This window comes from Diospyros lotus, chromosome 13 (genome assembly GCF_014633365.1).
Source record: "Diospyros lotus cultivar Yz01 chromosome 13, ASM1463336v1, whole genome shotgun sequence".
NCBI classification, from domain to species: Eukaryota; Viridiplantae; Streptophyta; class Magnoliopsida; order Ericales; family Ebenaceae; genus Diospyros; species Diospyros lotus.
In genome coordinates this window covers 2,573,452-2,597,718 of record NC_068350.1, presented here as the reverse complement: position 1 = coordinate 2,597,718, position 24,267 = coordinate 2,573,452, and the positions used below count along the sequence as shown (strand labels likewise).

The following is a 24,267-nucleotide window of genomic DNA, read 5'->3' as shown; positions in this document are numbered from 1 at the left end:
GAGATTCACGGATAAAAGTCTTCAAACTCTTTTCGAATGAAACTATAAGGCCTAGAGATATTTTTGAGATGAAAATGTCCCAATGAATGTCTCCAAGTAGGTTTAAAGGATCTTCAAAGTCACAGAGTAATTGAAATTCAAAAAATTTAGAGAAAGTCTTCAAGCTATGCAGAATATGAGGCTCGACATCTCAAAAAAAATTTAGAAAGCTCGAAGAACTATCATTTAGGGAGATTCTCCAAAGTCTCAAGGGCGATTCCTTAGGATTTTTAAACTTTTTCTAGGCCACCCACCAAATTGTAAGATAGATAGATATAGCTCGACTGTTATACAAATTACAATAACATTGAATATATTTATTTAGTATTATTTTAATAATATATTATATTAAAATATATAATTAAATTGTGATGCGAAATCCTACGGTGGTCCAGAGACCGTTGTACGGTAAACGACCATCGTTTACTCAACACGTCCCAGCGCAGCTTTGACTCGGCGGAGCCAGAGAGAGAGAGAGACAGAGAGTGAATTTCATTTCGATTCATTTGAGTTTCATTTCACAGACAGTTCGTCGCCAAACCAATACCATTCCACCATTTTCTTTCTTTTATTTTCTCTCTGCTCCACACCATTCCATATATTGGACTCAACTCACGCAGGCGTATATATTTTGAGCTATATATGGTATATATATTATATTTTTTCTGCATTTTGTAGAGAGAGAAAGCAGAGAGGGAGGGATTCGTAATGAACGGCGACGAATCTAAGGATCAGAAAATTATGAGAAGAATGCAACTCTGTTCAGAGAGTTGAAAGATGTTCCAGATCGAAACCCTAGTTTTGTGCTCTCTGATGGCCGGTCGGCTGGATTGAATCGAAATCTCGGAACGTAGCGAGTCTGATTTATTGGTCTTTCAGATCGGGGGGAGAGAGAGAGAGAGAGAGAGAGAGATGCCTTCGCACGCGGATCTGGATCGGCAGATCGAGCACTTGATGGATTGCAAGCCCCTTTCGGAGGCGGAGGTCAAGGCGCTCTGCGATCAAGCTAGGGCTATTCTGGTCGAGGAGTGGAATGTGCAGCCGGTGAAGTGTCCGGTTACGGTGTGTGGTGATATTCATGGACAGTTCTATGATCTGATCGAGCTGTTCCGGATTGGAGGAAATGCTCCCGACACCAATTATCTTTTCATGGGCGATTATGTTGGTGAGTTTTTCCTTTTTTTAATCGTATCACGAGTCCGATTTCTGATTATTTTGATTCGGGAGTTTGATGTCTTATGTAATAATTAGGCTTTGAATTTCCTTGTGTGCACCTTTCAGACAAGAAAATTTTTGTTGATTTGTAATAGTTTGATGCATATTGATTGTGTATCTATTTATTGGTCAATCTCAATCACATGGGTTGTTTTTCTAATATAGCAGGATAAAACAGTACTTACTCAAAGAAGAAAGTTTAATTGTTTAACAGAAGTAGCATGTGGATCGCCCTGAAACCTCCCTCTTGAACCAATGAAAATAATTATGCCGGCTATATACAGGGATGCCTTTTCTATTACTTCCGAAGGAATATAAGAACCAAAGATAACATAGGGGTGCCTTCTGTATTTGGCTTATAATCATATCTGAAATCATTGGGACTAATTGATAACAAGACAATGGCAGAAAGGCAATTAAGTCTTTGAGACTGATTTTTTGTTTTGGATCTGCATTATGATTAAAACTCGGTGAAGAGCATTCATAGGATTTGGTGTGAATTACCATAGTTTTGGATCTCATTAGTTGTTAAGCCAAAATTAGTTACTTTTACTTTTGAACTGAAAAAGTAGATTATGGATGGAGACAGCATAATGCCCAGTTCTAAGTCATCTTACAAGTTACAATGATAGCTTGGGGAAGGACTGGTGTGATCAAGCTTTAGTACCAAATTGTGCAAATCAGCTGAAGTGGGTTGTGCATCAGGGACTCTTTAGAAGTTAAATGGTTTTACACATAATACCAGGATGTTGAATATATATCTATCCTAAGTTTCCAATTGCATATTTATCTTTTGTCAGCTGAATTATTTGTGCCTGTGTACTGATTGCATATACTGAAATCTGCTCCATTCAGAGATCCATGTTCATCAGGAATTAAAGCTGTGGAATTATCACACCCTGTCTTTGTTAAGAGGGAAAAAAATTGCAATACTGGTTTGCAGTAAGAGTCCATAAAAAGCATATAGAACCACTGAAATTTTGATGGGGTCACTTGGATGGCAATGGAGAGTGAGGCATGTTAACATAGGACTATGCGGAATTACCCTTGGATGATATAGGCCTCTCTCAACACTCCCAAATCCTCTCAAAAATCAAACCCACAACAGAATATAGATAACAGGAAATGTAAACAGCAAAGAAATTGAAATAAAAGAGCGATCAAACCAATCAAGAGGCGCAGAATTATCCTGGTTCGGACTGCAAAGTGCAATCCTACATCCAGCCTTCTCTCAAGAGACAAATCCGCTAGAAACCGCTTGAAACAAGATACAAGAACCTTCTTTCTCTCCCTCACACAAGTTCACTACTCACACAAGAGAATACAAGGACAAACTTTCCCTCTAAGCCTTTCTCTCTCTCTCGGCAATATCACTTGTATACAGAGAAAAATCACTAGAATGATTTGTTATGTCCAACTGAAAGACTCTCGCCTCCTATTTATAAACTATAGGGGCGGTAATTACAAGGCTAACTACTTAGCCTATACAAAAGACTAATATATCTCTCATAATAGAACAACTAATCTAACTTAGAATAAAACAGTCGGAAATCATCTTCATTCTAATAGAATCTATTCTTCATCTTCTAAAAATAATTCTCCATGCAAAAAACCCAACAAGGCGCACTAAACTTTTGATAATCTTTGGCATAATCCCCCAAATTATTTTAAGAGGTGGAGAATATAATTCTTGTTCCTAAAATAAAAAGGTGAACAATAAAAATGCATTCAATGAAGTGGTCTATCTAGTTCAACTATTGTGGCACAACCACACATTTGAGAAAGTTGCATCTTGCATGGTAGATTGGAGGAGATGCACGAGAAGTATTTGCGCTTGTTGGCATGTCATGCTTAGGTAACTTTTGGGGATGGAATTTTCTTTAATGAGAGGCAACTATGAAGACTTAGTTCTTGATTCCTAGATTATTTTCGTATAAAGCGACAACACTTTTAGTTGTTAATTACTCTTGGATAATTATCATATAGTGTCACTGCCAAGCGAAGACAGTGGTAGACTTCCTGGGGTTCGATGTGAATCAGTAGTCCACAATAGGAAAAATAGAAAGAAGAATAGGGAGAAAAGAGCAGAACAGAAGGAAGGAGAGAAGAGAGAAATTGAGAGAGAAGTAAGAGTTCTTTCTTGATTTTCGATAATTCCTTCCTCGAGTGCCTTGGGGAGTATTTACAGGACCTTAGGGTGATGCTGCCATAGCAGATCACTCCCCCAAGACCGTTGCAACCACCTTCTTTGTCCTATTCTAACCCATGCACATGGCCTCTCTCTCTCTTACTAATTCTCTAATAGAAATATTCCCTCAATTACAGCAGTAAAAGGAAATTACAAGAATTATAAATAGTAAAGGAAATACAAAAGAAATATAAAAGGAGTTACAGCCACTAAAAAAAATCAAAATTGCTATAATAAGGTACGATTCATGACAATTCCCCCTCCCTTAGCAGCTTCTTATCCTCAAGAAATGCTAAGGAGATTGGAAACTCTTGAAAATTGTTGAAGGAGACTCGACAGGTATTCCCAGGTGCTACTTCCCATAGCTCCTTTTTGCCATTTCACCAAAACTTGTATAAGGGGAGCCCCCTGATTGTAGACCACCCTTCTATCCAATATGGCCTCCGGTTCATTGCCTTGATTCTTTTCTTTAGGAAGTGAGGGTAAGGTTGGACTCACCTGTTCAGTCCCTGCTAATTTCTTCAATAGTGATACATGGAACACTGGATGAATGTGTGTTCCCTCAAGTAATTGTAGACGATAAGCAACCTTCCCCACTTTAGTTGTTATAGGATATGGCCCAAAATACCTTGGGCTGAGCTTAGACACTGCCCCTGGGGCGATGGATTTCAGATGAGGGTACCTTAGCTTTAGATATACCTTCTCTCTCACTTCAAACTCCCAGTCACTTCTCCTCCTATCGACACATTGCTTCATCCTATTCTAGGTTGATGCCAGTTCTTGCTTGAGTTGTTGTAGCACCAACCTCCTTTGCTGTAGATACTCTTCAATCGAGGCTGTAGTAGGTTGCCCTCCTATTGCCGGCAAAAGGGGAGGTTTGTACCCAAACAATGCTTCAAATTGGGACATCTTCAAAGAGGAATGGTGGTTAGAGTTATACCACCATTGGGCTAAGGCCACCCACCTATGCCAACTCTTTGGTTGTAGAATACAAATGCATCTTAGATACATCTCCAAAACTTGATTCACCTTCTTAGTTTGCCCATCAGATTGGGGGTGATAGGCAGTTGACATTTTTAGTTTAGTACCCAAAGTCTTCATAAGCTCCTGCCAAGAGAGGCTCGTGAATACCTTATCTTTGTCATAAATTATGGCCTCCAAAACCCCATGCACTACTACCACTTGGTCCATGAATACTTTGACGACTTCTTGGGTTGTATAGGGATGAGTCAGCCCTATAAAATAGGCAAACTTAGTTAGACAATCAACCACAACAAGAATGTTGTCCTTACCTTCTGACTTGGGTAGCCCCTCAATAAAATACATAGATACACTTTTCCAAGCTTGATCAAGTATAGGCAGCAGTTGTAACAGATTGGGTAGGCCACGTTTTCGTGCTTACACCTCTTGTAGGTGCCACAAGCTAACACAAACTCTCACCTTTGCCTTTAGCCTTGGCCAATGGAACAATTGCTTCACCTGGCTGTAGGTGTTCTGAATTCTAGAATGTCCTCCTAAGGGAGATTCGTGCAGGGTTTGCAAAATTCTCCTCTTGAGTCCCTCATGGTACCCAATAACAATTCTTTCGTTATTCCTCAACACCCCTTCCACCAGTGTATACCCATCTACTCCCTTAGGGTCAACAACCAGCCTCTCCATGATTACTTTAACCTGTTCATCCTCTTCATAGCTCTCTACCACCTTGTGATATCGTTTCGGAATTACTGTGGTGATAGCTGCGATACTGCCTTCCTCATGGCACCCCGAAAGGGCATCCGCGGTCACATTCTCCTTGCCCCTGTTGTACTGTATCGAATAGTCTAAACCCATCAGTTTGGCCATTCCTTTCTTTTGTAATTGAGTATGTAATTCTTGTTGTAGCAAAAATTTCACTTTCATGGTCAGTTTTGATTATGAATCTTCCCCCTTCTAGGTAGTGTCGCCATTTATCAACTGCCATCAAAATTGCCAAAAATTCCTTCTCATATATACCAAGACCAAGATGCCTTGCATTTAAGGCTTGGCTCAAAAATGCGATTGGCCTACCTCCCTACGTTAATACAACACCTATTCCCGTCTCACACGCATCAGTTTCCAATACAAAAGGTTGGCTAAAATCAAGTAATCCCAAGATAGGCACTCTACTCATGGCTTTCTTTAACCCTTCAAAGGGTTCCTCAACTTCCTTTCCCCAACTGAAATTTCCCTTCTTTAGGAGGTCTGTTAATGGCTTACTAATGACTCCATATCCCCTCACAAACCTACGATATTAACATGTCAAGCCAAGGAACCCCCTCAATCCCTTCACTATGGTAGGTTTGGGCCATGCCAACATGACTTCCATTTTTCTCGGATCAGTGCTCGCTCCTTCTCACGAGATTAAATTTCCTAAGTACTCCACCTGACCTTGAACAAAGGCACATTTTGACCTTTTAATGAAAAGTTGGTTAGCCCTAAGGACCTCAAAGGTGGTTCTTAGGTGAGTAATGTGTTGGTCCAAGGTGGGGCTATACACAAGTATATCATCAAAGAACACAAGTATGAATTTTCTTAAGTAGGGTTCAAAAATTTGGTTCATTAGGGATTGAAAGGTGGCAAGGGCATTGGTGAGTTCGAAGAGCATCACCAAGAATTCAAAGTGCCCATGGTGTGTTCTAAAGGCAGTTTTATGGATGTCCTCAAGCTTCATTTTGATCTGATGGTAGCTCGAGCAAAGATCAAATTTGGAAAAGTACTTGCCATTGTGTAATTCATCCATCAAGTCTTCCACTAGGGTTATGGGAAATTTGTCCTTAATGGTCAAGTTGTTTGATTGTCGATAATTAACACAAAAGCACCATGTTCCGTCCTTTTTTCTTTTACTAATAGGATGGCTGAGGCAAAAGGACTTTGGCTAGGTTTTATGAATGATTGGTTGAGCATGTCCTTCACCATTTTTTCAATCTATGTTTTTTGAATTGGTGAATAACGGTATAATCTAATGTTTATGGGTTCGGAGTTAGGCTTAAGGTTAATAGGGTGGTCCAACGATCAGGTAGGAGGTAATGCGATAGGCTCAGTAAAGAAGTCCTTAAATTCTAACAACAATTCATCAACAAGGTGCTGAGGTTGTATCTGTTCAATCTTCCCTTGTTGGTGGCTGACAGTGAGTTAGAATTCTCCTTGCATCACCTGGTCAAGACCTTCATCCAATGCCACAATTGAAAATAGTTGTGCCAATTGGCACCACTTGTTCCTGCTTGTGTAACCTCTTCCCAGTCATCAGTAAGTATCGATCTCCCTTCCCCTAGTAAGAGTCATTCTCCTCCCTTCTTTATCAAATGACACTTCCATCCCATTGAAGTCAAAGCTTATAAGGCTCACCCCCCCCCCTTCATCCAATCAACTCCTAGAACCACATCGCAACCTCCTAGTTGTAGCAGCCTAAGGTCTACCTCATACTTCTCTCCTTGCATTTCCCAACAGAAACTAGGGCAAGCTGAATTACTCAACACCCTACTCCCATTTGCCACGGTCACACTCAAGGGTTGAGTCCCTGTAAGTGGACACTTCAGTTTCCTAGCGGTGCCTTCATCTAGGAAGCTGAGTGCTTCCACTGTCAATGAGAATTGACAAGTTACTTTCCTTAACCTTTCCCTCCACCTTAATTATCTTGTTATCAGTCATTCCCTTCAATGCATGTAATGAAATCTCCCCATTATCTTTTTCTCTAGATTCTCCACTCTCTTCAATTTCGTCTCCTTCTGCTTCCAACTCACCCTCGATATCCCCTTCTAACAAAAGCAACTAGCATTTGCACTAGTGCCCGGGGTAATGCTTATCCCCACACTTGTAACAAAGGCCTAGTTGCCTCCTCGTATTGTTATACTTCCCACCAAAATTGAATCCTACTGGATTCTTTACCCCCTGGTTGCCTCTACTCCATTCTCGATTATAGTTCTTCCCCCCTGAACTCGAGGTCCCCATAGTTAAAGTTTTATGTTGCTGCATTTGCTTCCTCATTAAGGCTTCCACCACCATTTCTTGTAGCCTTGCACTTTCCGCCGCTTGTTCCATTGTTCTAGGCCTAATCATTTTCACCATAGGCCTCAAATCATCACTAAGCCCACTCAAAAAGATAGACACAAAGTAGGCTTCTGAAACATGGGAGTCGTTGTTCATTATCAAGGACCTCAACTCCCCAAACCTCCTCAAGTAGGTATTCACCTCCCCCACCTGTTTTAATTTGTTGAATTCCTCAATAATGTCCAACATACTCCTCTCTCCAAATCTCTCACATAGCCTATCAGCAAACTCTTCCCATGTAGGGTTATCCTTGACCCTAGTCCACCCCTGGTACTAAGCATTTACCAGATCATCGAAGTAGGCTGAGGTCAATGCTACTCTTCTCCCCCTTGGCACATTATACCAATCAAACATACGCTCACATTTCCTTATCCACCATCAGAGGTTATTCCCATCAAACATCGGAATCTCCAACTAGGGCGTAGGGAATCCTGGTTGTTGTGGGTGATTCTATCCTTCTCTACCTCCTTCCATCATATTCTCTACATCTTCCTCTGGTTCAATTCCAATCTCATCATTCCCAACTACTTTGTCCCTTCTATTTTCTGGTAATATAGGCTATGTTCTATCTCTAGGAGGAAAATCGGGAGCCAATCTTACCGTGTTTTGGCAAGTAAACATGACCATAAATTGTTGTAATTGGGCCCCCAACTCTACTTTCATTTGTGCGTTATCCTTCCGCATTTGAGATAGAGCACCATCGAGCCTTCTCTCCAGTCCTCCGATTGAGCTCTCCACCTTGCAATCCATAGATAGGATTGCCTCATGGGAATTCGGACAAGGTCAAGCTGAACTGCTGCAACTACAACTCATAGTTCTTCATGCGGGTCCCTTCTGCCATCGAAGAATTCTCCAATAACTCCAGCCAAGACCGTTGCTCTGATACCGAAATTGTCACTACCAAGCAAAGACAGTGGTGGACTTCCTGGTTCGGTGTGAATCAGTAGTCCACAATAGGAAAAATAGAAAGAAGAATAGGGAGAAAGGAGCAAAATAGAAGGAAGGAGAGAAGAGAGAAATTGAGAGAGAATCAGAGAAATAAGAGTTCTTTCTTGATTTTCGATAATTCCTTCCCCGAGTGCCTTGGGGAGTATTTACAGGACCTTAGGGTGATGCTGCCACGGTAGATCACTCCCCCAAGATCGTTGCAACCACCTTCTTTGTCCTATTCTAACCCGTGCACGTGGCCTCTCTCTCTCTTACTAATTCTCTAACAGAAATATTCCCCCAATTACATCAGTAAAAGGAAATTACAGGAATTATAAATAGTAAAGGAAATATAAAAGGAGTTATAGCCACTAAAAAAAATCAAAATCGCTGTACTAAGGTACGATTCGTGACAGTCATGTGCTAGACAACTTGCTTCTGGGAGAGAATTGTTGGTAAGAAGGTCTTAAGACTGGATCTCTTTCATTGATTGTATGTGATGGTGCATGGTGATCTTCAGATGAACTTGACTACAGATCAATGGACGTGTTCTAGGTTAACTCTTGCTGGTCTTTATTACCACACTGCATCCAAAACTATTATTAGCATAAAACTCATCAGATCAAACATCATGAATTCTAGATATATGAGAAAATCAACATGTTTGGAATTATTATTCACTATGGGGAATATGTTGATTAGGTTTCCATGTTTACTTGCAAGTCACCATGGTTCCCAGAGAGTCATCTGTTTAGTTCGGGTGTGACAAGAATGTTCTTATTCACTCAACCTCTTTTTCCAAAAATTTTAATGTTCCCTATTAATGTAAATAATTTAAAAAGGCAGTTTGGTATTAATTGTCTGTTTCCATCTTGGTTTTCTAAATGAAGCTAAGAGGAATGAAATGGACTGTTGATTATGAAAGAATTAAAAAAAATAAAGAAATAAATAGATGCCTCTAATTGAATACAAATTATGATTCATCAAATTCAAGGCTCAATTCTAAAACTATCAAATAACTCTAATTATGTTTCATTTATTTTTGATTCACCTCCCTGATGAGTTGTATAGTACTTTATGAAATGTGGTGTTAGTAAGAAAACATTGATTGCTCAAGATATAATCAATCTGTAATTTACTGCAGTCAAAACAATAACAACAAAATCTGAAAATGCACAAACAAATCAAGGATAGACCTTTAGAGGAATATGAGAACTAAAGCATAAAGCTGATGGTTGGAGAGCCAAATAATTTGATCAGTGTTGTTATTGATCTGGAGAATTTTTTTTTTTTTTTCCTGCTTTTGTCTGAAGAAAATGTTAGATCATTGCAATTAACTTCTGGAGAAAAGAGTAATGTTTGTGGGATCAGAGAAAGCAATTTGGTTACAATAGGGTATACTAAAATCACAAGTGAGCTTAAAAGATTGTGAAGGGTGCATGGATTGATTGCTTGGTCCATGAATTAGAATATAACATGGATTTGGGGGAGTTTAACTTGAAGGACACACATGACTGAGTTCAAATTTGTGATAGTTTACGCTTGACTGAGTTATGGTTGGAATAAACGGCAATTATAGTATTTATTTACCCATTGGTTAAACTGTTTTCATTATTGTTATTTGGATCTCTCAGAAGGTAGTAGTTCTGCATGTTTCCACTTGGGAATTGCAGAGAGATATTTCTCCCTTTTCAAAATATACAACTTTTTCAACTCTCTTGTTCTCTTGTTTGGTACTGGTTTAGTGAGTTCAAAATTGAGTCTTTCCATTAAATTTAATGGATTTTGTAGCATTTTCTAATTGCTATTTCTAATAATGCAGATCGGGGGTACTACTCAGTGGAGACTGTGACACTTTTAGTGGCTTTGAAGGTTCGTTATAGAGATAGAATTACAATCCTTAGAGGAAATCATGAGAGCCGGCAAATTACTCAAGTGTAAGTCCTTTGCTTTTTCATGTGGGCATATCATAAATATATTTGGGAGCTAAGAAAAGAAATTATTTATTGAAATGCATTTTGTCATCAAGTTAAGAAGATTTTCTTTCTTCCATATAAGCTCCTACTTTTGTTTCCTATATTGAACTGCTAATTTTTTACTTTGGTAATCTGGCACAGTTCTCATGGGATCTTGGCTACACCTAGAAGTTCTTTCCTAAAAAATTTGGGAAAATTAGTTAGACATCTGAGATATGACTAAGCCGTGTAAGTGTGTCATTGGGGTATTGATGGCCTTGGATGTTAGATATTCTGCATCCAAGTATATTGTTGATGAATTTGATTATGTAGTAAGATAAAAAGAAAATCAATACGAACTTGTGAGCTGTAATTTGAAGGACTCCAGCAACTAGTGGACAGCTTAAACTTATGCTTTTGAGATGAGTTGTAAGAGTGAAGATAACCTACCAGTCAAGGCATGGATTAAGATGGAAAATATCCTAATGGATTGATGTAACCTTGCTTGCATATTGGCTAATGCTTTTACAAGTAATTAAAATTTAAAAGTGTCACACAGCTTTGAACTATGGTAATGTCTTCTAACTTGTAGAGCACTTTCTGGTTCATTGTTCTGAATGTCATCGCAACTCACTCATCCCCATTCCCCTTGCCCAAGAGAAACCGGGGGGGGGAAGAAAAAAAAACTATCATTTTGGCGGTTATAATCTTTCATTGATGCTCATAATTATTCTTTTTCTCTTCTTTTATGTTTCTTTCTGACTCTTTTAGGTATGGGTTTTATGATGAATGCTTGAGGAAATATGGAAATGCCAATGTCTGGAAGTATTTCACAGATCTTTTTGATTATCTTCCCCTTACAGCACTGATTGAGAGCCAGGTTTGAGTTGGACATTGTTCAGGCATTTCACAATGTTATCTTTATGACCATTTCTGATAGCTTATAGAATCTTTCACTTTAGGTTTTCTGTTTGCATGGAGGACTTTCACCATCTCTGGATACATTGGACAATATCCGAGCACTGGACCGCATACAGGAGGTATAAGAATAAAAGTAATCCAAGATTTCCTATCCTTTGAAATGTTACCTCTGTTGTAAATTAATTGTTTACATTGTACTTTTCCTTTTTGTCTTTTAAATTATTATTTATGAATGATCCAGAACTTTTCTTCTTGTAATTTGGAGTCTGTCATATTAGGAAACCTTGGCATTCTATGAAGACTAGCAGCATGTCCCATTTGACCATTGTCATTTGCAAGTATATTAAAATTGTACTACAACATCATCTACATATCAAGCCTTTATCTCAGTACATGGGGATAATATAAAAGAATTAAGAAGATAAAATGTCCTAATTCTATGTTACTATCTGAGCTTTGAATTGTAGTCATGAGACTAAAGATCTTCATGCTGAGGCTGGTCTTCCCTATGACAGCCAGATAAAATTAAACTTATGGTTGTTCCCTGTGTTGATAGGTTCCACATGAAGGACCAATGTGCGATCTTTTGTGGTCTGATCCAGATGATCGGTGTGGTTGGGGAATTTCTCCACGTGGAGCCGGCTACACATTTGGACAGGATATAGCTGCTGTGTTCAACCACACCAATGGGCTCTCTCTGATATCTAGGGCCCATCAGCTTGTCATGGAAGGTTATAACTGGTGTCAGGTATGTAGAGTTATAGCGAGATATTTGTCAGTGTTCTCTTGTGCTTTCCATCAATTTGCTGCTCATGTTTATTCGCTGGCGTTTCTATCCATGCTTTCCTTTAGGAAAAAAATGTGGTGACAGTATTTAGTGCTCCTAACTACTGTTACCGGTGTGGGAACATGGCTGCAATACTGGAAATTGGGGAGAACATGGAGCAGAATTTCCTTCAGTTCGACCCGGCACCTCGGCAAATTGAGCCTGACACCACCCGCAAAACTCCAGATTATTTTTTGTGATCTCAATACCTCAATTGGCTGTTTGTAATCCCAATTTGCATCATCTTGTAGCTGTAGGTTTGTCTACAGGAAGGAGCTTTGTTGCCTGACGCCCTTTGTTAAAACATCATTCTTTTCCTGTGGAGTTTTGTCTTGCTGCTCAAGGATCAAGAAGAGAACCGTTGGAAGATGGCGCCAAACAACTCTTTTTCTCTTCTTTGTATATTGTCAAGTGGAGGAAGCAGCAATGACAATGATATATTTGTGTTATGTAATTTTATAATTTAAGATAGAAGCTGGGCCTTGGTCTGGGTTTGGGTTGGATGTAGGGGTCGGTTGCCTTCCCTTAGCTGGAAGATGGTAGCCGAGAATGTGGATACTGTTGTTCAAGTTTATAGAATCGGATTTTTGTGTCTTTTGGAGGAAGTTTCTTTCTGCAGCGGTCAGGAGAAAGAGATGCCTATCATGAGATAAGTTTCTTGAATTACAATCAGAATCCTTGTTTTTCTCAATTATGCTAACGATAAGAGGCAAATTGATTTTATATAGATCTAGTACTACAGAATGATAATAGTTTTTAATGACCACTGGTATTTGGTTCTATATAGATGTCAAACCTTGTACAAATGCCCTGCATTTTTTATAACTTACTGTTTATTGACCAACAGGCTCTGATAGCGCTTCCAAGTCTCATCCTCCATTATTAAAGTGTCTGGTATTGTAATATTTCTGTTGTGAAAACCACCTTTGCGAAAATTACTTTTAAAGAAAAATAGTTAGGCATTTTTCTTTGTTAAGACACCCAAGATTTGAAAAAAAAAAATGATATCCAAGATTACTTCATGTTAACAAGATTGGCCAACCAAATGGCTCTTGATACAACTAAAAGTAGGAAGGAAAAAGAAAGGATCATTTCATCCATTAATCCTACAAATCAAGGACCATACCACAGAAAACAAATATCAAAACGAGTTAAAATCTAGAGTTGGATGGAATTCTCATGGCTCCAATGCTTGAAACAGGACTGCTCTGTTTCCGTCTGAAGTATACAACTGAACTGCTTATCAACAACAGACCTAAAATAATTCCCTGCGCAGTGGTTCACAAAATGCATCAGACACGGTAATGACCCAACAAGTATGCCATCAAAACAGAAACAAGAGGAATCATTGTGCTTTGGGTGAATGTTTGCACATGAGACACGTAGAGGAACTTGTATTATCATCCACACCAGTACCACCAACGAAAGAGACTGAGAAGTAGACATGCAAATGCAGTTCGGCACGTTCAGGAGATCTAATAATTTAGGCATCACAAGAAAATATTGGTTCTTTTTTTTTTTTTTTAATTTATGCTTTTACATAACTTACTTTGTTACCGAAGAGAATGTCTTGGTTCATTTTGAAACAGAGTAATTTCGGTTTATGTTTTGAAACTTATATAAACCCACTCACCACACTATTTTCTCATAAATTTTCTTCAAAAAATTGATTATATATGAGAGAAATTACATAAGAGGGCCGGGTGTTACACTCACCAAACACATGTTAGCTACTCTAAGTCTCCCCCAACAACACAAACAGACATGTCATTGGCTGCATGGAATATGTACATCTGTTTTTGTTCTCAAATTTTCCCTCGTGCATCCAAATTAGGAAACAGTAAACAAATGTCCAAATAAAGGACACATCAAGTTTCAAACCTAATTTTTAAGTGATTTGTATGTGAAATAATTGAATGGGCAATATGACAAAAAGGAGAAGTCTCCATTCAAGTCCTAACCAGAGAGAGAGAGAGAGAGATTTTACACAAACATGCAAACACATTTTCCTCAAGTACTGCATACATGATATTGAGAAATTAGGGAGGAAATTTATTTATATTGATGCCAAGATGTTTTTGTATTACTGTGATCTAAAATAAGTCTACCTTACACAGCATTGCAAAGAGATTTTTTAGTTTATCGATTTACGGCACAATCTCTTTTTTAATGATATTGGTGAATGTTATACCTTGATTATCAAGGTATTCAATTTTAAGTAATGTCATCTTGCATTCTTATTGTCTTTACAATAAATAAAAATAAATTTAACATATAAAAGTAAGCACTAATAAAACTTTTGCCAAGTCCTCACTACATGGTGCCTTGCCTTTTTGAAAACTGCATCTCAGTTTGTTTGTGTCCTGCCATGCTACATCATTGTATTGTGCTCTTTAGTTAAGGACTCTATTTGCAATTTCTATTCTTAATAATAAATTGTTTAGTTGGAGTGCATTCCAAGCACACAAGAGGGTCATGTATTGCACAGCCTTTTTCCTTGCTTTTTTGCAAAGAGACTATTTTTACAACTTGAACCCATCAAAACTCAAATCCATCACCTTAATAAAAGACTTGATTTTCTTTTTCCCATTTTAGGTTATACTCTTTTGTGTTCCAACTAAAAAAATTGCATCTGTATTTTTTGTGTTTTAGGTTATACTCTTTTGTGTTCCAACTAAAAAAATTGCATCGGTATTTTTTGTGGTACTACTATTTTTTTCACGCAATTGATTGACAAACTAATCAAAAGGAATGATAAAATCTGAGTAAGCAAACAAGACAACCACAGATTCACCGATAGAGAACTTCCTTCAATTACTATCAAAACAAGCAAAATACTAATCTAAAAATTAGCTTTTATGAGTGTGATCCTATCAGACAAGAAGTTTTTCCTTTTTGGTTTATGATTTGGGTGCAAAAAGTCAAGCATCTACTTTATGTGATTGTTTTTATTTTTACATGAGAATGATAAAATAATTATTCAATTTAATTAATAGGAATAATTACATTGAACAAATTAAACTAGACAACACCATGGTCTTGGTCTTTTTTCCCCATCTGAATTATTATTCCCATAAACAAGTAGTTCCAGAAAACCTAACAATTTTTATGATTAAATTATCACGAGCATATAAAGATATTCCATCCGTTACGAATTTTCAGAACTTGGAATTTAAATTTCCCAACTGCTATAGGTAAGATAGACAACAGTTACATGGCATGGTATAAATAATCTAAAATGTATGAAGAAGCAAAAAGTATAGGTTGAATCAAACCAATAACCCAAATTTATGAAGAAAAAGATCAAACCACTCAAAGAGAGTGGGGACGGGCGATGCAGATTAAGATTGATTAAATAACGTAAAATGTTTTAAGCAAATACAAGCTAAGGTGTAAACCTGTCCTATATGTGGGTGCAGCTGAATGTGTGACCTCATCCTCTTTGAAAATTACCAAATGCAAGAGTTGAACAAGGATCACAAAGAAAAGGATGCAAATCAAGTGAATACATACCTCAAAACCAAGAATTGACAACTTCTCTTCAACAATCGCTGGTATACAGCTTCTGTACGTAATATAAGCCTGAGACCCACCCACATGCGTGGATGAATCATCAAGTAAATTTCTTTGTGATTTATCAACATGCGTGAAGGAACTGTCAGGTAAACTTTCTTGCCTCGTTGAAGTAGAGTTTTCAAGTGTTGAGCGAGTCCTCTTAGCTTTTATGCCGTTTGCTTCATTTGAACCAGCTCCAGTTTCCACACATTTCAAAGGGATACGATAGCCAGTTTCACTGCAGCGATATTTTGCATCATTCTACAAGAAAACACATAACATGGAAATTAAGTAGGAAATTGACACAAGTAGGAGAAAGATGCTACAAAATAAATAGGTTCAACCTTAAATTATTTATTAGTATTTTTTCTTACAGATGCTGCAGTATGATCATCAATTATCAATAACAAAGCCTCCAAGTAGGGTTACTTTGTATTCCGAAATTGCAAACTTCTAACTTAGGGTTTGATAATTTGCCAGGACTACTATATCACTGATGTAAAAAATGCCTTCATGTTCCTGATTGAGAAGTGGAAGCTTGTTCTTTAGGATCTAAGCTTATTACTAACATCTATTGAATCATATGTAACATATACTCTTCCATGCCACCTATACCTGTTTCCCCATATACGACAATGGTAAGGATGTAGTGTAAGTGTTGGATCCTTGTATCCAAATTGGAAACTTGGATCTATGCAACTTAGTCAGTGGTTCCTACCATCACAACCAAATGCAAACCTGAACAACACTTGATCAAGGTTCAACATTAGCAAAAAAACATATCTCAATCTGATTTATGCAAAATCCAGCAAGCAAGGCAAATTCCACAGGTTTTGAGGCTCAAACCAAGTCTTAAAAGGTAGCAAAATAAAGATACAAACAATATACCAAATCAGATTTTTAAGTTTGTAAAACAAAAAAACCTCCTTCAAGCTTTTATCCCACTATTTTGAAGTTGGTTGCATGCATTCTAATTCTCCAATCATTTCTATCTACGGTCTTATCTTTTGTAGTGCTCTTATGACTCATAATACCTAAGTGTTTTCCACACAGTTTTTCTTGGGTCTTTTTTTTTTTTTTACCTCTTTTGCCAAATACTTGTTTCATTGCATTTACTACTGATCTTCTTCTTACATGACACAATCATCGTAATTGTGTCTTATGCATCTGGTGTTTTGAAAAGCGCTAAGTGCACACTTAAGCACAAAAGGCCTACGGTGCTTAAGCACACACTTAAGTAAAGTGAAACGCATATAAATAAAATAAAGAGTATAAACTTTTATAAACATAAAAAATATAAACTATTAAAAAAACAATCATTAAAAAAAATAATAATAATAATAATGAGGGTTGCAAATTTAACAAAATATGAGATATCATTTTTCATTTATATTTTATATCAGTTTACAAGTTCATGCAATCATAGTAAAAACACATAGGGGACATACAAAAGGATACATTTGGCCAACTGCTAGTCCTGACGAAACTTGGAAGACAAACTGGTCTAAACTCTTGGTTGAAAGGATCTGAATATGCTAAGACTTCTTTTTTAATTTTTTTTTATTTTATTTAGTGCTCTTTTGTTTTTTTTTAAAGTTTGGCAAAAGAACCTATTCTATTTCACTAACATGACTTATACATAGGATCTGATAAAAGAATAAGGGAAAAAAATCATCCCTAATTTACAACAATCCTTAATTAATCAACCCCAAAGTTACATCAATCCCTAATTTGCAATCAATCAACAATACTTAATTTACAACAATTAGAAATCAATCATCAATCTCTAATTTATAGCAATTAGGAATAAATTAGCAAGCCCTACTTTACACCTAATTACATGTTTCCTTCAATATTTTTTGCTTCGGAAATATAAATGTATACATGATTTTATTTAGATCTTTCTACGATATGATAATAGATTTTTTGGGTAAGGATTCCATACAATCAGCCACACTATTGCAAAAATTTAAACAAATCCAACCATTCATATTGTTTGATAAAAAAAAGCAAGTGTATTTCTAAAGTGCGCTTTCTTGTGCTTCAAAGCTCAAGTAAATAGGTAAGGAAGAGGGTTACAATTAGGTAGTTGACAACCAACATAAAACTCATCAAATTAAACAACATGAATCTACCACACATCTATAGAAATAATTTGGCTATCCACATAAAATGCTACTCTTACAGAAACAAAATATTACATGATAAATAAACAGGCCGATTTTTCAATTAACGAATATTATCCTATTTATCACTGGAGGTTTTTCCAAACAGGCAGTAGTATGGTCAGTGTTTACCATTCCACATGCACCAGATGGGACCCAAAATTTATAAAATATATATATATATCACCAATTGTAAAAGTGATGCAAGTCCAGATTTGCGATTGCAATTCTGGATCTGTTTAAACAGTCAACATTATGTTCCTAGGAAGGAAGGTGTTGTTGGTGAAGCATAATGACACCATTTAAGGGCTAGAGGGTCAGCTACAATCTGCCGTCCATGTGTCAGCGGATTGCAGCTTGGCAACCGCCCGAGATCATGCCCATTCTCTCTTATTGTTTTGTCCTTTACAATGTGCAACGCTGACCGTCAATGCTGCCTTTATCTAGTGCAATCCTAGCCCCTCGTTCTCATCGTGCGTCTCTTATTTATTGCACAGTGCCTCGAGATTTGAAATAGCAGAGAAAAAGAGAGAGAGAGAGAGAAAAGTAGGGAGAGCGAGGGGTTGCTCATTTGGGTTGTTCTTCCCTTCGTCTTCTCCATGTTCTTCTCTCTGGTTCGATAGGGTAAGCCTCTGATCTCTATTTTTGTATGGTTATGGAGCGTTTTTGTTAGCCGAACCAGTTTGTGTATAGAGAGTGGTTGTGAGGCTTGTACATCTTTGAGAGTTGTAAACCCTATTTACCCTTATAGTGCAGTGTGCTCTCCTTTACTAGGGCTCAATGTGAACGTAACCCATTTAAGGGTGAATCACGGTAAATCTCTTTGTGTTGATTCTCTCTTCTTTGATTTTCGTTTGTGGTGTGTTTATCTTTTGTTGTTCTTCCGATTGAGACTCTGTTGTTGGGTCAAAAGTAGTTTAGTGATATCAAGGTCATGTGTATATGTGTGGTTGATTTACTGTTTTAATACAACAAGTGGTATTAGAGTCATTTCTTTGATATGCACTGTTTAGGTCTTTTGGTCCGCTCAGAGTCGGTGTGATCAAATCTAGGGTTATTCTTCGCGCTATTAGTACTGTATGAATCTCTAGGGTTTTTTGAAGAGTCACGGTCAGTGGGTGTTCTTTGTGTGTCTCTGTCGGTGTCTAGGGTTTTCTTAGGGTACATTCGTGCAAAACGAAGATGACAACAACCTGATTTGAAATCGAAACATTTGATGGAAAAGGAGATTTCGACAGTTGGAAAAAGAAGATAAAAGTCTTACTCTCTCATCACAAAGTGCTTATTGCACTAGAACCAAATGATCGAAAATGGTCCAATGAGCAAATTGCTAGGACCAATGATATAAGGGAGGAGGCATTCAACCTGATATTCCTCCATTTGGGGGATATTGTGATCAGAAAGGTAGACGGTATGACTAACCCTCTTGATCTTTGAAAAAGACTTAAATCTCTTTATTCTGTTGTTTTTGCTCCTAATTTAGTTTATTTGAAAGGCATGCTATTCAATTTAAAAATAAATGCATCAAAATGTATGGATGAAAATATAGATGAATTTACAAAACTTACATTGTTGTTAAGGGGTACTGATCAAGCCCTAGGTGACACTAGTGAGGCAATGATTTTGTTAAACTCATTACCTGATGATTATAATGTGGTTAAACATGCCTTACGGTATACTGGTATTGGGCCTACTTTAGAATTTGTAATCTCTGGAATTAAAGCTAGAGAATTAGAATTGCATACTACTAAAAAGCCTGTCAATAATCTGTTTGTTAAGAGAGAGTCTGAAAAAAGGCACAATGGTTTTAATACTGATCAGAATGGGGGATCAGGATCTAAGGGTAAACAAAAGGAAAAGAAGGGAAAACAAAAATGGAAATGCTACCACTATGGGAAAGAGGGACATTTTAAAAAATACTGTTATGATTTTATTAAAAAACAGAAGCAAGGGGGAATGCAACTATAGATGCTAGTACCTCAAATGCTCTAGCTGAAGTTTTAAATGTATCATGTTCTTCTACTGCAAATGAATGGATAATGGATTTAGGGTGCTCTTTTCATATGTGTCTTAACATTGAATGGTTTCAAAACTTTAGCACTAGAGAAACTAGAACTGTTTATATGGAAAATAATCATTCATGTAGTATTAAAGGCATCAGTGACATCTCTATGAAATTACATGATAACAAAATCAAAATGTTAACTAATGTGAGATATGTACCTGGCTTAAAAAGAAATTTAATCTCACTTGGTACCTTAGACGAATTAGAGTTTTCTTACAAAGCTAAAAATGGTTTTATGCATGTGTTTAAAAATGATAACCTAATTCTTACTGGTACTAAGAAACATGGATTATATGTCTGGAATAGTTATTGTCATATATCATTTGCATGTGTAGCTAAATATGATATAACAGACCTCTGGCAGTTGAGACTTGGTCATATGAGCCAGAAAGGGTTGCAGGCACTGTCAAACCAAGGTTACCTTGGTCCAGTGTCTGCAGACTCCTTAGGCTTTTGCGAACCATGTACGCATGCAGACCTTTGGGGTCCCTCCCAAATTCCCTCTCACGATGGTAACATGTATTTTTTGTCTATTGTTGATGACTTCACTAGAAAGGTTTGGATATTTTTTATGAAAACTAAGGATCAAACCCTAGAAAAATTTAAACATGGAAGACCTTAGTTGAAAACCAAACAGATAGGAAGATTAAAATACTAAGAATAAAGAATGGACTGGAGTTCTGCAATAGGGAGTTTGATGATTTTTGCAAGACCCATGGCATTCTTAGGCATAGGACAGTGAGGAATACCCCTCAGCAAAATGGAGTTGTTGAGAGGATGAACAAAACCCTATTAGAAAAGGTTAGGTGCCTTTTATTTACTACTGGAATGCCTAAATTTTTTTAGAGAGAAGCTCTATCAACTGCAACTCACCTAGTAAATAGGAGCCCTTTGACAGTGACCAGCCTTAGGTGCCCTAAGGAAAAATGGACTGGGAGAAAAATGAACTTAACCTATTTGAGAGTCTTTGGGTGTGAATCTTATGCTCACCAATTAGAAGGAAAATTAGATCCCAAGGCCATTAAATGTGTTTTTGTTGGGTATCAAGATGGAACCAAGGGGTATAGGTTATGGGATAGAAATTCAAATGGAGTTAAAATCATTATAAGCAGGGATGTAATATTTAATGAATCAATTTTTCCATGCAAACTTAGTAACACTGAAGATGACGCCAAACCTAGCACCCCTTATGACTTTATAATAGGAGGTAGTACCCAAATTGAGGTGGAGCAACAGGACTTTCCTGCTGCTCCCATCTCTCAAGTCCCGAACACACAAGTTGAGTCCCCAACCCAAGAACAAACCTCTGATCAGGAAAGTGATCATGAGGTCCAAGAAGATGACCCTGAGGCTGAGGAGTATGACACTCTTCAACAAGACCTCAGCAATTATCAATTGGCCAGAGACCAGAACAGGAGGACTATTAGACCTCCTGCAAGATATGCATACTCAGACTTAATCTTTTGTGTTTTAGTAACAGGTATGGAGATGCGAAGTGGTGAGCCATCCTGCTATGAGGAGGTTGTCAGCTCTCATGACTGCTCTAAGTGGCAACAAGCCATGGATGATGAGTTGGCATCTTTAAAGGCAAATGAAAATCGGAAACCAGTTCCAAGGCCTGATAAACAAAAGCTGATTAAGTGTAAATGGTTGTTCAAGCTTAAAGAAGGTATGTCTCCATCTGACCCTTTAAGATACAAAGCAAGATTAGTAGCCAAAGATTTTTCACAAAAGGAAGGAATAGACTATACTGAAATTTTTTTCACCTGTAGTTAAATTCAAAAATATACGCATGATGCTTGCTGTTGTAGTGTATTTTGACTTAGAACTTGAACAATTGGATGTCAAAACTGCATTTCTATATGGTGACATTGATGAACTCATTTACATATCGTGCCCATTCTCTGAGCATACTCTATAAATCCCATTAGGTCAAGAGTATCACCTCTTTTCTTCACCCAATTGGATGTCAAAACACATCCAGTATTTTTCTTCACCCTAGGAGGTAACTACATTAGTTGGAAGTATCAACTGCAGTCTCTGGTTGCATTGTTTTCCACTAAGGCAGAATATGTGGTTGTTACCGATGCTTTCAAGGAAGCCATTTGGCTTCAAGTCTCTTAAGGAAAATCCATCTATTACAAGGTAAGGTCAAGATATTTTCTAATAGCCATAGTGCTATTCATTTATGTAAAAATCTTGTTTATCATGAAAGAACTAAACATGTGGATATAAAGTATCATTTTGTAAGAGACCAAGTAAGTGATGGAATTGTTACAATCCTTAAAGTGCCTACTGAAGACAATCCAGCCGACATGGGAACAAAGGTAGTGATTGCAGCCAAGTTCAAGCACTGCTTGGGTTTGCTGCATGTCGAAATTGGTTAATCCAAACCAACATGAGTAGTGAAGGTGAGGATTGAAGTGTGCTGCACTAGTTGGGGTCTGATCGTTAATGCTTCAAGGTGAAGATTGTTGATGGTGAAGCATAACGACACCGTTTAAGGGCTGGAGAGTCAGCTACAATCCGTCGTCCGCGTGTCAGCAGATTGCAACTTGGCAACCACCCGAGATCGTGCCCATTCTCTCAGATTGTTTTGTCCTTTACATGTGCAACGTTGACCGTCGATGTTGCCTTTATTTGGTGCAATCCTAGCCCCTCGTTCTCATCGTGCGTCTCTTATTTATTGCACAGTGCCTCGAGATTTGAAATCGCAGAGAAAAAGAGTGAGAGAGAGAGAGAGAGAGAGAGAAGTAGGGAGTAGCGAAGGGATGCTCATTTTGGGTTGTTCTTCCCTTCGTCTTCTCCGTGTTCTTCTCTCTGGTTCGATAGGGTAAGCCTCCGATCTCTATTTTTGTATGGTTATGGGGCGTTTTTGTTAGCCGAACTAGTTTGTGTATAGAGAGTGGTTGTGAGGCTTGTACATCTTTGAGAGTTGTAAACTCTATTTACCCCTATAGTGCAGTGTGCTCTCCTTCACCGGAACTCAACGTGGACATAGCCCATTTAAGGGTGAACCACGATAGATCTCTCTGTGTTGATTCCCTCTTCTTTGATTTTCGTTTGTGGTGTGTTTATCTTTCTGTTGTTCTTCCGAGTTATGCTTCCAATTGAGGCTCTGTTGTTGGGTCAAAAGTAGTTTAGTGGTATCAAGGTCGTGTATGTGTGGCTGATTTACTGTTTTAATGCAACAGAAGGAACAGAATTCACAACAGAACAAAATTTCGCAAGTGGATTAGATAATACATAGAGCCAGCCAACCTAATTCAATTCAAAGCAGAAGCTAGTTTAGCAAATACTCAGATGAACCAAAAACACATCAGTCTCAAGCGATATGAATTCCAATTAACCAATAAGGGGGGGAAGACCTTTTCGGAGTAAAGACAGGCGATGCAGGGTCCAGAAGGAGTGCATTCGAAAGTAACGTTGCCGCCAGAAGGTGTTTCCTTGAAAGCCATCAGAACTCGACGCCATCCTCTTCCTTCTTCTCTCCCGCCTCTTTCCCTCATTCTGAGCGAATTCAAATCAACAACCAAATTTCCAATCACTCGGACGCACATCAGAATTACATACTCTTTCTCCAGTTTCAATTATCAATCTATAAAACCACATACAGAGAGAGAGAGAGAGGGAGAGAGAGAGAAGGAACTATTTACGTATTATGCCCTAATGTGAGATGAGTTGATGTGGAGAGGAAGAAGAGAAGAAACGCCACCAAATTGGAAGAAGCCATAGGCTCTGCTTTGCAGCACCGCCTTCCCTCTTCTCTCCGACGATGCACGCCAAATGAATTGGGGATGCAATTTCCCGACACAGACCCAAGGATTAGTTTCAGCATTTACTTACAAATAGTTAAAAGGATCCAGCTCGTATTATTTTAATATATTATTTTTTATTAAAAATATAATATTAGGGTATTTAATAAGATAAAATATATTTTAATAATTAATTAAATATTAACCTTTAATTCTTAATGAAATGTTAATATTAAAATAACATGACCTATTATGTTACTTCTAACATGAGAGAAGTTTGATTCGTAATTAAATATTATTATTCATATATTTTTTCTTAATATATGTTTGAACTTTGGAGAGGTTGATTGGTGATCAAGATGTTGAAAAATAATTCTTATAGTTGTTATAACTCACCCCTCGAAATAAGTCTTTTAGAAGATCTCTGATAAGGATGGTAATTACAATTGAAATCGAATCAGTGAACGTGGTTAAAAATTGTTTGACTGGATAATGATTTGATTTGGAAAAAAAATGAACATTGTTTCAATGGATATGATTTGATTATGATTATCACTAAATCTAAATCAAAATCCGAATCGAATGTGTGGG

The 24,267-nt window shown here is 37.6% G+C and overlaps 2 protein-coding genes across 2 annotated transcripts; one reads left to right on the top strand and one right to left on the bottom strand.

Annotated features, from left to right (window-relative positions):
- The first annotated feature begins 584 nt into the window (after nucleotides 1-584).
- Nucleotides 585-12,741, top strand: LOC127788583 (serine/threonine-protein phosphatase PP2A catalytic subunit). Its single transcript, XM_052317043.1, has 6 exons — nucleotides 585-1,204; nucleotides 10,257-10,371; nucleotides 11,161-11,269; nucleotides 11,352-11,429; nucleotides 11,867-12,058; nucleotides 12,163-12,741. Exons 1-6 carry the CDS (start codon nucleotides 952-954, stop codon nucleotides 12,334-12,336), a joined length of 921 nt encoding a protein of 306 aa, XP_052173003.1. The 5' UTR covers nucleotides 585-951; the 3' UTR covers nucleotides 12,337-12,741.
- Nucleotides 12,742-13,127: 386 nt separating this feature from the next.
- Nucleotides 13,128-23,750, bottom strand: LOC127788585 (uncharacterized). Its single transcript, XM_052317044.1, has 4 exons — nucleotides 23,578-23,750; nucleotides 23,290-23,431; nucleotides 15,650-15,952; nucleotides 13,128-13,404 (listed from the first exon to the last, which is right to left on the bottom strand). Exons 1-4 carry the CDS (start codon nucleotides 23,652-23,654, stop codon nucleotides 13,288-13,290), a joined length of 639 nt encoding a protein of 212 aa, XP_052173004.1. The 5' UTR covers nucleotides 23,655-23,750; the 3' UTR covers nucleotides 13,128-13,287.
- Nucleotides 23,751-24,267: the final 517 nt, after the last annotated feature.